This window comes from Chondrus crispus, genomic scaffold (assembly GCF_000350225.1).
Source record: "Chondrus crispus Stackhouse genomic scaffold, scaffold_83, whole genome shotgun sequence".
Taxonomy (NCBI): Eukaryota; Rhodophyta; class Florideophyceae; order Gigartinales; family Gigartinaceae; genus Chondrus; species Chondrus crispus.
Window position 1 is genome coordinate 1 of NW_005178753.1, and position 12925 is coordinate 12925.

Consider the following 12925-nt stretch of genomic DNA (forward strand, 5'->3'; position numbering starts at 1 on the left):
ACGACATCCCCACTGCTCTACATCAACAACAACAACTCCCACAACGACAAGAACACACCGATCCCTCCCCCTGCGGAGGAGCCCCAGGCTGAACCACCACCAACACCTCACATACAAACCTCCACCGACACAACCCACGATCACGACACAAGACATTCACACACAACACAACACCGACACAATGGAAAAACGACCAGACATCCCAAGACTAGACCCCACCAACTACGGCCCCTGGATAGTAGCCACCCGCGCAGCAGCACACACCATCGGAGCTATCGAACACATCACAGGAAACCCCCCACCCCCGCAAGACCCAACCGACCTCAACATATTCGACAAGAACAAGAACTACCTTCTTGGAAAATTAATTACGTCCATACCCCCCGAAATAGCCAATCTCATCCTCACGCCAACCAGTGATCCCACTCCCTACGATCTAGTACAAGCCGTCACCTCCCACCTCGACACCACAAACGCATCAGATCACAAGTACCTAAAGCAACTGGCAGAGCAAGCCCATTACAAGCCCGAAATGACGCTAGAAGAGTACATCAACGCCCACGAAAAGATTCGAACAAGGATGATAGCAGCCCGGTTCCCAGACATCTCTGACCCCAAGACTACTGTCGAGTTTCTCATAGATGGTCTGAGGTTCAACCCAGCCACAACCACCATAGGAAGCCAGCTCATCGCCCTCGATCCAAAAGACACCAAAGACTTCGTACACAAGTTCAATCGCTTAGATCTGTACCAGCGATCACCCCTCACAACCAGCAAAGCCACACCCACCGGCCTCACACAGTCACGGGACCACACACCAAAATCCATTAAATCGACACCAGCTCCCCACATACCAGAAATCCCCTGTAAGACAGCCGACAGAATTCTGCATCAATGGCATCTCAAACTCAACCACGCCCCCCTCCGCACAATACAAAATATCGCAAAAACTAAAACAGTACACGGCCTTCCAGCATCACTGTCAACCACAAAAATTCGCATATCATGCTCGGCATGCTCGCACGCCAAACAACGACCAGCACGCCACACCCCCGCACCCCACCACTATGCCCCCGGTGAATATCTCAGTTCAGACACATGCGGACCGATCCAACCCAGATCTACGCACGGCAATCTACACTTCCTTACGTACATCGACGCCGCCTCACGGCATGTCGTACTGTACTTCCTCAAATCACGGAACGAAGTCGGCATCATCATGCCTCAATTCTTTGCCCAACTCAAACACCGCAACCGTCTCCCTAAAATATACCGCACCGACAACGCCCGAGAATTCAAATCCAATCATGCGCTCCAAACCTACGCCGCTCTAGGAATACAGTACGAAAACAACACGCCTCACCAACCTCAAGAAAATTCCATCGCTGAAAGAATTAATCAAACCCTCATGAATGCGGCAAGAGCAAACCTACACCACGCAAACCTGCCTGCAACATACTGGGAAGACGCGGTACGAGACGCTGCCTACAAGTACAACATCCTACCTCACAGCGCAACAAACCAAGCGCCATACACACTGTGGCACAGCCAACCGGCGAAACCCAAACAACTCCTCATCTTCGGCCAGATCGGGACCGTCCCGATCTACGCAAATAAGAAGAAACTCGAGTCACGCAGCCGACCTGTACGCTATATGTACGCCAACAACCCCCGCTCAATCACCGTTCAAGATACCCACACGCACCAATATCACACAGTCCGCACACAAGACTTCCTCCCATACACCAAGTCACATGACCCAGCTGTCACCACCAACGCCGTTCTTCGCACCACCTCTAACCCTCCACCCCAACCCACTCCTCAGATAACCACGCCAGACCCCGGCACCAGACAAGAAGCTCGCAACTACCCCGACGCGCACGAATGGGCACGAGCGCACGACGCCGAACTAGAAAAATTAGATGACAAAAACACCATCAGATGGATCCCCGACAGCATGATCCCAAAACACGAAAAATTAATACCGCTCACCATGACTTACCGCTACATACGGGACCATACGGGAGCCGTCACCGAGCGCAAAGCAAGATGCGCCGCAAGAGGTGACCGTATGACACCTGGAAAGCACTATGACCCCGACCAAGTTACCACGCACATGGCGGACAAGACTACAGTACGGCTCCTATTAGCCATAGCCGCCTCCCGCAATTGGTCACTAGAACACATGGACATCAGTTCAGCATACCTCCATGAACGCTTCCCCCAAACGAAACCGGTATACATCAAACAACACCCCCGCTTCAATGGCACATTTAAACATCAAGGAAAAGCGGGGCTCCTCATAAAGAACATATACGGCACACCACAGGCCGCCCGCATCTACCACGACGGCCTCCTCAAACACCTAACCTCCCATGGCTACCAGCCTACCGAAGCCGACCCGTGCCTCTTTTTCAAAAAATCAATCAAAGGCACAATACTCGTAGCAGTCAACATGGACGACTTTCTCTCTGTCGCCTCAACCCAAGCCATGCAAGACGAACTACACGCCACCCTCGCGGCGAAATACAAAATCAAGCGCCTAGGCTTCCCAGCTCAATACTTGAAATGGCACATACAACGTATGCCACAAGGCGAAGTACACATCGCACAGCCGCAAGTAGCCACGTCAATACTCACGAAAACGGGCATGCTCGCAGCAAACCCAAAGCGCACACCACTTCCCCCCAAAGCAGCGTTCACCTTCGCACACGACAGCACACCACTGGAACAACATCAGGCCTTTCTGTACCGCCAAACAATAGGCGATCTGCGCTACCTAGCGGACAGCACAAGGCCAGATATACATCCAGCCGTCAGCATGCTAGCCTCGGTAATGCACAAGCCCGCGAAAGAGCACAAAGACCACCTCCAATGGCTCTTACGCTACCTCAGCGGCACAAAGGATCACGGCATCCTTTTCAAATCCGCACCTAGAACCACCTCCCCCACTCTCTGCACGTACAGCGACTCCGATTTTGCGAATGATCACGACCGCAAATCGCTAACCGGAGTCGTACACATGTTCCAAGGCGCACCTATAAGCTGGACATCAGCCCGACAGACAGTTGTCGCGGCTTCCACGTGCGAAGCAGAGTACTTAGCCGCCACCGCCGCTACACAACAGGCCCACTGGCTCAGAAGGCTTCTCAGCGAAACACGAACGCCTGAGACTAAACCAACACCGCTCTTCGTCGACAACAAGTCTGCCATCCTTGTCGCCCAAAACTCGGCGCCCACCAAACGCCGAAAATTCATTGACGTCAAACACCACCTCATCCACAACCACATCCAAAGAGGAAACGTCAACATCAAACATATCCCTTCCGACGAAAACTTAGCGGACTACTTCACCAAGCCACTCGGACCCCAACGTACACGGCACCTCCTTCGTAACCTTAGCATCGTCGCCCCAAAACCCCTATTGGCGAACCCGGGGACTGTCTGACCGCACAATCACATTCGCCAATAGCCATTTTGTAGTGTCAGACCGCACAGGACAGTCTGTCCTATACAGGACATACTTAACCCACGAGCGACGACGAGTAAACGAGGAGGAGTCATCGGTCTCCAGTTCACACAGAATAAAAAGAATGCTTCCTGGGGCGGAAATATCAGTGTACAGTGCAAGGTGAGTCTGTTTATGGTTGTTGATGAATCGGCGGGGAGATAAAAACTTTTAAAATAATGGGACGTAATGGGACGTGCATCTCGTAAAGACGGATAGTACACACGGGACCACATGAATAAGCCTTCCATGAGAATGTGATGCAGAAAAGCAGCAGGGATTAAGCGCTGCCCAGACTTCACGTCTCATCTCTTGATAAAACCGATTCATGCACTATTGCGTTGTCCTCATGCCTCGGACAGACCGACACTGTGTGGTAAAAGAAAGATGTGAAGTGCAGAGCAATCTCCGAACCCAACTCGCCTCCACCACTCAATTCTTCCTCCACTCCCTTTGCATAGAAAGGTGACGACGTCACCTTTCCCGGTGACGACGTCACCTTTCCCCCGAGCTCCTCAACCAGCCGCTTTCTATTTGTATTTATTCTCTTTTCTACAATACTTCTATAACATGCTCAACAACACTCTGAACGACCTGTTCAACAACCTGTTCAACATCCAGTTCAACGACCTGTTCAACAATCAGTTCAACACCCCCGTGATGCAGTGCCGTATTATGTACAGTTTATACATTCACTGGTATAGATCACGGATAACTCTTTGTAGTAGGCTGGATCAGCTCAACACACTCGATTCAGTCATCAAAGTATCGTGTACGTGTATTTGAAGCACTAGTCTCACTAGTCTCTTGTCTCCTTCCTGTCAGTGACTTGCATTTACCACACATCGCCAGCTACACCCGTAAACCAGACAGTCTATACTTGGTTCATGTCCAAGCTCGCATAACTCAATTCTTTCCCAACTCTTTCCCTTCACACTCTCCTTCTCAACTACCAAGCCTTGCAAAACTCGTTCTCATTCTGCCCTACCTTTCCTCTCAAACAAATTCCTACCCTTCCGCACCACTTCACAGCCCCATCCATCCACATCCATATCCACCCTCCCTCCCTCAAACCCTCATCCTCTTCCCTGCTGTGCAATCATGTCTATTAACGCACTCGTCTTCGTGATTGGGTTCGCCCTTCTATCCATGCTGCTCCATCATCCTCATGGTCACGCCCTCCTCGCCGTTCCGAACCAACGCGGTGCCCTGGCTACCTCTAAATTTGCCAAGGGCATCAATGAATCGGCGCCGAGGGATCCTTTTGCCCATTTTCCGGCGGGCGAAAAGGCCGCAGTTTCTGGGATTGCCGTTGCTTCCCAGGTGAAGGCGGCGGGAAAGAAGGGCTGGAATCCGTTTCTACCGCTGGAAAAGGATTTCGTATGGAGGGCCGGTGTCTGCGGGGATCAGAAAGGGGCCCGGCAGGATCACTTGCGCGGGGGGAAATACTACTTCGGTGGTAAGGTCGTGCAGACGCACGTGCAGGGTGGCATCTTGGCGGCGCAGGTGAACCTGGTTTCCAACCATGGGGGGTTCTTCGAGTTCCACGTATGTGACGTCTCGAAGTGCGGGGGCGAAATCTCGGAGCAGTGCTTTCGGAGCGGCCATTGTCAACAGCTGCAGCGGGAACCGAACGCGATCTGCGACAATGGTCGCAGCCGGGCATGCGCACCGATTGACCCGCAGTACCCCAGTCGATGGTACTTGCCTTGCTCGCCGTTCGACCCCGACACGATGCACGGGCGGCAGTACCTCGGCGGGAATAAGATGTTGTATCGCCTTCCAAGCCACTTGCATTGCGAGCATTGCGTTCTGCAGTGGTTTTGGACAACATCTAGCAGGTGTAATCCGCCGGGCATGGTTGAATACTTCACCGGGGGACAAGGGCCTCGCTGGGGGAAGTGCAAGGGGCAGGGAGGAGCTGAGGGTGGAGTGAACGTACGGCGCCAGGTTTGCAATCGGGATAACTTCCCACAGGAGTATCTGCAGTGTGCAGATATTTCTATTCTACGACGGTCTACCGGCGCCATTGGACCAACCCCGCACACGCCTCTAGCGGGGGGGAACCCAGGTCCGAGCCCGTCGTGGAGCCCGATTGCAACTGGCCCCGCTCTTCCAGTGACGGATTTGGAGGACATCCACGGGGAGCATGGAAGCAACGCCGGCGCTTCGCACTCCCACGGCGACCAAGACCTTGCGCTCAGTGCGCCGCCGGTCCCGGAAGCTCAAAGTACGGGACCAGAAGGGTGGGGCGTTGATGTCGAAACTAGCAATCCACTTGAGCTAGACGACGCAACGCCACACCACACCACCGATGCAACCCCGGACCCTTCCCACACGCCTCGTCCGTCGCGTCCCTCTCCGATACCCAAGTTGGCCATTCCGCCTGGGTACCCGGAAGGCGTGTACGGACATGGGTCCAGTCACATGGGGATGGGCTCGCGACGGGTTGCTGTCGTGGCACAGCGTCGAGGGTTTTGGGAATCGCATCGGTGGGCTTCAGGCGAGCACGCGAGGAGAAGCCGGGAGGGGAAGGCGAACCGCGGGAAGCTGCCGGAAGCGGAGACCGGGCAAGTGCATGGTTTACTCTATCCGCCCGGTCATTCGAAGCTCGAAGAAATCCGGCATCTACTGGCACGGGATGGTTTGCAATGGGCAAGGGCTGAACTTGCCAGAAGGGAGAAGGAAGCAGAGAAGTCTACTGGTGGAAGTTGAAGAAAGAGCGTTTTAATGTATAGTGCACGTCTCGTCTAACTAGTATCTGTTTGTTTGTTATGTATAAAGAAATGTATTTCGTCAAAGATTCATCCGGAGATGCTTGGTTGCTACAACATGCTGTTTCAGTCACAGAAAAAGAAAACAGGTAGCGGTAGTGAAGTGGCATATCAACGAAGGGTGCCGAGGCTGTTGCTTGCCCATAGGAAGGCACTGTTTCCTCGTCATGCTACGGTCATGCGTACAAACTGTTAGTAATTTACGACGTCTCGCGTTTCATCTTAAATTGATTCCTTGCATCAACATCTTGAGTCCTCTTCTTGCACCCTCTTCTTGCACCCTCTTCTTGCACCCTCTTCTTGCACCCTCTTCTTGCACCCTCTTCTTGCATCGGTTTCATGCATGTCTCCAACGGTTGATTCCGTCTCTTTCACATTTCTGTACATGCTCCTCGCACCACCTCTTCCCACGCTGACATGGTTGGCGTACTCTTCGCAAGGCCTGTTACATAGAGAGCATGTCCTTCGCATCCTATATTGCTAGTAAGAAGCGCGTAGCTGTTTATGAAGACGGACAACTGAAGCGATCTGCAGGCAGTACGTACTACGACAATAGATGAACAGTTGCAAAGGTAACCCGCACATCCATTTATTTCACATTAGAGCACTACAAGTCACCCTCCCCATCTTTTCATGGCTATCTCTAACCTACCCAACTTCTAAGAGCACAAAAGGAAAAGGTGAGCATCCGTTTGTTGAAGAAAGAATTCTTTCTTTCTGTTTCACGCCCAACACTTCCCTGAGCAACCTCCTAACGATACGCCTCTGCACGGCCACGCTCTCCATCCACACCACCTCGCGATCGATCCTCAAACGGATGCTCACAATGCTTTTCCTTTTGTGCTCTTATGAAGTGACCTTCTCCTTCTCCTATATTCTCTTCGCCCCCGCTGCTTCACGACCAACATCTCCCTGAGCAACCTCCTAACGATACGCCTCTGCACGGCCACGCTCTCCATCCACACCACCTCGCGATCGATCCTCAAACGGATGCTCACAATGCTTTTCCTTTTGTGCTCTTATGAAGTGACCTTCTCCTTCTCCTACATTCTCTTCGCCCCCGCTGCTTCACGACCAACATCTCCCTGAGCAACCTCCTAACGATACGCCTCTGCACGGCCACGCTCTCCCTCCACACCACCTCGCGATCGATCCTCAAACGGATGCTCACAATGCTTTTCCTTTTGTGCTCTTATGAAGTGACCTTCTCCTTCTCCTATATTCTCTTCGCCCCCGCTGCTTCACGCCCAACACCTCCCTGAGCACCCTCCTAACGATACGCCTCTGCACGGCCACGCTCTTCCTCCACAGCACCTTGCGATCGATCCTCAAGCCGTCCGCGCGCGCGCACACCACACGATCAAACACGCCCCCTGTCACTCGTTTCGAGTACTCTCTCTCGTCTCTCAGAAGGTTCGCGCTACTCCCTAGACCTTCTACCACCTACCCGTGCAACTTACCTCAGCACAGCCATGACGTTCCCCCGCACACGGTTGCTCGCATACTCCGCATCTTCGAGCGTTTCTCCACGCAAAAAGCACGGTCTCGGCGAGATCCGGCCGCGCGCCAGCAGCATCGAAGACATGCAAGGGAAGGGGACCGGGAACAGACGGGGAATGGTGGGGACGGGGAATGGTTGAGATTAACGGAGAGTCGCCTTGGCGGCGCGAGCGGACTAAGGTACACGTGTACACTTAGTGATTGAGGACACGTGTGCGGTTTCCAATTCTTTCCGATCCAGAACTGCTGATTCCAGCCGTGGCACCTCGCCGTCCCCTCATGCATCTACAACACCAGTTGTAGATGCATGATGGGACGGATGCTTTACTGGTGTGACGTCGGAGCCGCCACCGGCTCCGACGTCTCACCAGTTGTACTACGGCGGCGACGTCGGAGCCGTCGAAGGATTTGCAATGCAGCACGCATCGATTTGCAACCCGCATTAATTTTATTAGAGTCAGACATCAAGCCCGCCTTAAATACGCTCTGGACTTGTCCAAACAATAGGCGAAACAAACATACAACTCGCACCCATGTGCACTACAAGGACGCAGACCTTCTAGCTCTAGAACGTCCAATAACATTCTACAACACAATAACTGTGAAATACTCACTATTTGCAATAAGGTGCAATGGATTTGCGTTTTGTGCAAAACCTTTGACCTCACACTCTGCTCATACCAGGTTAAACAACGACTTCTTTCCTCTCTAGAGATAGAACATGTACAGTTACACCGTCTAGGACTGTGATCGATGCGATTCTAGGAAAATCGGTCTCTGAATGCTCGCATTCACTGTACATAACTGGACATTTCATGACGTGCATAACGCAACGTGACTCTGTCTGTCCATGCGCCACAGGTTCAGCAGAAGATAACCTAACGTGTGCGTCAACAGAGATGCAGCAGTTCATTCTACAGTATGTGAGAACAAAGCTTGTTGTAAAAAGTACTTTTTGTGACTCGTGATAATTGATCTTTATCCAACTGAATTAAAATGAATGGAGCACGGATGGATCACTGCGGAGCTATGGAGGAAGCGGTACTCGAAGATCATTGCATTCTGAAAAGGTGTAGGTAGATACGGATGGAAAGGATTTTTCTGTTTTTTTTTGCGATGAAGAAGAATAAAAAGAATGCTTCCTGGGGCGGAAATATCAGTGTACAGTGCAAGGTGAGTCTGTTTATGGTTGTTGATGAATCGGCGGGGAGATAAAAACTTTTAAAATAATGGGACGTAATGGGACGTGCATCTCGTAAAGACGGATAGTACACACGGGACCACATGAATAAGCCTTCCATGAGAATGTGATGCAGAAAAGCAGCAGGGATTAAGCGCTGCCCAGACTTCACGTCTCATCTCTTGATAAAACCGATTCATGCACTATTGCGTTGTCCTCATGCCTCGGACAGACCGACACTGTGTGGTAAAAGAAAGATGTGAAGTGCAGAGCAATCTCCGAACCCAACTCGCCTCCACCACTCAATTCTTCCTCCACTCCCTTTGCATAGAAAGGTGACGACGTCACCTTTCCCCCGAGCTCCTCAACCAGCCGCTTTCTATTTGTATTTATTCTCTTTTCTACAATACTTCTATAACATGCTCAACAACACTCTGAACGACCTGTTCAACAACCTGTTCAACATCCAGTTCAACGACCTGTTCAACAATCAGTTCAACACCCCCGTGATGCAGTGCCGTATTATGTACAGTTTATACATTCACTGGTATAGATCACGGATAACTCTTTGTAGTAGGCTGGATCAGCTCAACACACTCGATTCAGTCATCAAAGTATCGTGTACGTGTATTTGAAGCACTAGTCTCACTAGTCTCTTGTCTCCTTCCTGTCAGTGACTTGCATTTACCACACATCGCCAGCTACACCCGTAAACCAGACAGTCTATACTTGGTTCATGTCCAAGCTCGCATAACTCAATTCTTTCCCAACTCTTTCCCTTCACACTCTCCTTCTCAACTACCAAGCCTTGCAAAACTCGTTCTCATTCTGCCCTACCTTTCCTCTCAAACAAATTCCTACCCTTCCGCACCACTTCACAGCCCCATCCATCCACATCCATATCCACCCTCCCTCCCTCAAACCCTCATCCTCTTCCCTGCTGTGCAATCATGTCTATTAACGCACTCGTCTTCGTGATTGGGTTCGCCCTTCTATCCATGCTGCTCCATCATCCTCATGGTCACGCCCTCCTCGCCGTTCCGAACCAACGCGGTGCCCTGGCTACCTCTAAATTTGCCAAGGGCATCAATGAATCGGCGCCGAGGGATCCTTTTGCCCATTTTCCGGCGGGCGAAAAGGCCGCAGTTTCTGGGATTGCCGTTGCTTCCCAGGTGAAGGCGGCGGGAAAGAAGGGCTGGAATCCGTTTCTACCGCTGGAAAAGGATTTCGTATGGAGGGCCGGTGTCTGCGGGGATCAGAAAGGGGCCCGGCAGGATCACTTGCGCGGGGGGAAATACTACTTCGGTGGTAAGGTCGTGCAGACGCACGTGCAGGGTGGCATCTTGGCGGCGCAGGTGAACCTGGTTTCCAACCATGGGGGGTTCTTCGAGTTCCACGTATGTGACGTCTCGAAGTGCGGGGGCGAAATCTCGGAGCAGTGCTTTCGGAGCGGCCATTGTCAACAGCTGCAGCGGGAACCGAACGCGATCTGCGACAATGGTCGCAGCCGGGCATGCGCACCGATTGACCCGCAGTACCCCAGTCGATGGTACTTGCCTTGCTCGCCGTTCGACCCCGACACGATGCACGGGCGGCAGTACCTCGGCGGGAATAAGATGTTGTATCGCCTTCCAAGCCACTTGCATTGCGAGCATTGCGTTCTGCAGTGGTTTTGGACAACATCTAGCAGGTGTAATCCGCCGGGCATGGTTGAATACTTCACCGGGGGACAAGGGCCTCGCTGGGGGAAGTGCAAGGGGCAGGGAGGAGCTGAGGGTGGAGTGAACGTACGGCGCCAGGTTTGCAATCGGGATAACTTCTTACAGGAGTATCTGCAGTGTGCAGATATTTCTATTCTACGACGGTCTACCGGCGCCATTGGACCAACCCCGCACACGCCTCTAGCGGGGGGGAACCCAGGTCCGAGCCCGTCGTGGAGCCCGATTGCAACTGGCCCCGCTCTTCCAGTGACGGATTTGGAGGACATCCACGGGGAGCATGGAAGCAACGCCGGCGCTTCGCACTCCCACGGCGACCAAGACCTTGCGCTCAGTGCGCCGCCGGTCCCGGAAGCTCAAAGTACGGGACCAGAAGGGTGGGGCGTTGATGTCGAAACTAGCAATCCACTTGAGCTAGACGACGCAACGCCACACCACACCACCGATGCAACCCCGGACCCTTCCCACACGCCTCGTCCGTCGCGTCCCTCTCCGATACCCAAGTTGGCCATTCCGCCTGGGTACCCGGAAGGCGTGTACGGACATGGGTCCAGTCACATGGGGATGGGCTCGCGACGGGTTGCTGTCGTGGCACAGCGTCGAGGGTTTTGGGAATCGCATCGGTGGGCTTCAGGCGAGCACGCGAGGAGAAGCCGGGAGGGGAAGGCGAACCGCGGGAAGCTGCCGGAAGCGGAGACCGGGCAAGTGCATGGTTTACTCTATCCGCCCGGTCATTCGAAGCTCGAAGAAATCCGGCATCTACTGGCACGGGATGGTTTGCAATGGGCAAGGGCTGAACTTGCCAGAAGGGAGAAGGAAGCAGAGAAGTCTACTGGTGGAAGTTGAAGAAAGAGCGTTTTAATGTATAGTGCACGTCTCGTCTAACTAGTATCTGTTTGTTTGTTATGTATAAAGAAATGTATTTCGTCAAAGATTCATCCGGAGATGCTTGGTTGCTACAACATGCTGTTTCAGTCACAGAAAAAGAAAACAGGTAGCGGTAGTGAAGTGGCATATCAACGAAGGGTGCCGAGGCTGTTGCTTGCCCATAGGAAGGCACTGTTTCCTCGTCATGCTACGGTCATGCGTACAAACTGTTAGTAATTTACGACGTCTCGCGTTTCATCTTAAATTGATTCCTTGCATCAACATCTTGAGTCCTCTTCTTGCACCCTCTTCTTGCACCCTCTTCTTGCACCCTCTTCTTGCACCCTCTTCTTGCACCCTCTTCTTGCACCCTCTTCTTGCATCGGTTTCATGCATGTCTCCAACGGTTGATTCCGTCTCTTTCACATTTCTGTACATGCTCCTCGCACCACCTCTTCCCACGCTGACATGGTTGGCGTACTCTTCGCAAGGCCTGTTACATAGAGAGCATGTCCTTCGCATCCTATATTGCTAGTAAGAAGCGCGTAGCTGTTTATGAAGACGGACAACTGAAGCGATCTGCAGGCAGTACGTACTACGACAATAGATGAACAGTTGCAAAGGTAACCAACCACATGCATTTCTATCACATTACAACACTACAAGTCACCCTTCCCATCCTTTCATCGCAATCTCTAAAACTCCGAGACTTCTAAGAGCACAAAAGGAAAAGGTGAGCATCCGTTTGTTGAAGAAAGAATTCTTTCTTTCTGTTTCACGCCCAACACTTCCCTGAGCAACCTCCTAACGATACGCCTCTGCACGGCCACGCTCTCCATCCACACCACCTCGCGATCGATCCTCAAACGGATGCTCACAATGCTTTTCCTTTTGTGCTCTTATGAAGTGACCTTCTCCTTCTCCTATATTCTCTTCGCCCCCGCTGCTTCACGACCAACATCTCCCTGAGCAACCTCCTAACGATACGCCTCTGCACGGCCACGCTCTCCATCCACACCACCTCGCGATCGATCCTCAAACGGATGCTCACAATGCTTTTCCTTTTGTGCTCTTATGAAGTGACCTTCTCCTTCTCCTATATTCTCTTCGCCCCCGCTGCTTCACGCCCAACACCTCCCTGAGCACCCTCCTAACGATACGCCTCTGCACGGCCACGCTCTTCCTCCACAGCACCTTGCGATCGATCCTCAAGCCGTCCGCGCGCGCGCACACCACACGATCAAACACGCCCCCTGTCACTCGTTTCGAGTACTCTCTCTCGTCTCTCAGAAGGTTCGCGCTACTCCCTAGACCTTCTACCACCTACCCGTGCAACTTACCTCAGCACAGCCATGACGTTCCCCCGCACACGGTTGCT

General features: G+C 52.5%; 1 protein-coding gene; it reads right to left on the minus strand.

The window, feature by feature from the left end:
- Positions 1–12075: 12075 nt before the first annotated feature.
- On the minus strand, positions 12076–12288 carry CHC_T00007744001 (hypothetical protein). XM_005711447.1 is given in 2 exon segments: positions 12076–12213; positions 12214–12288. 1 exon segment carries the CDS (start codon positions 12286–12288, stop codon positions 12214–12216), a length of 75 nt encoding a protein of 24 aa, XP_005711504.1. The 3' UTR covers positions 12076–12213.
- Positions 12289–12925: the final 637 nt, after the last annotated feature.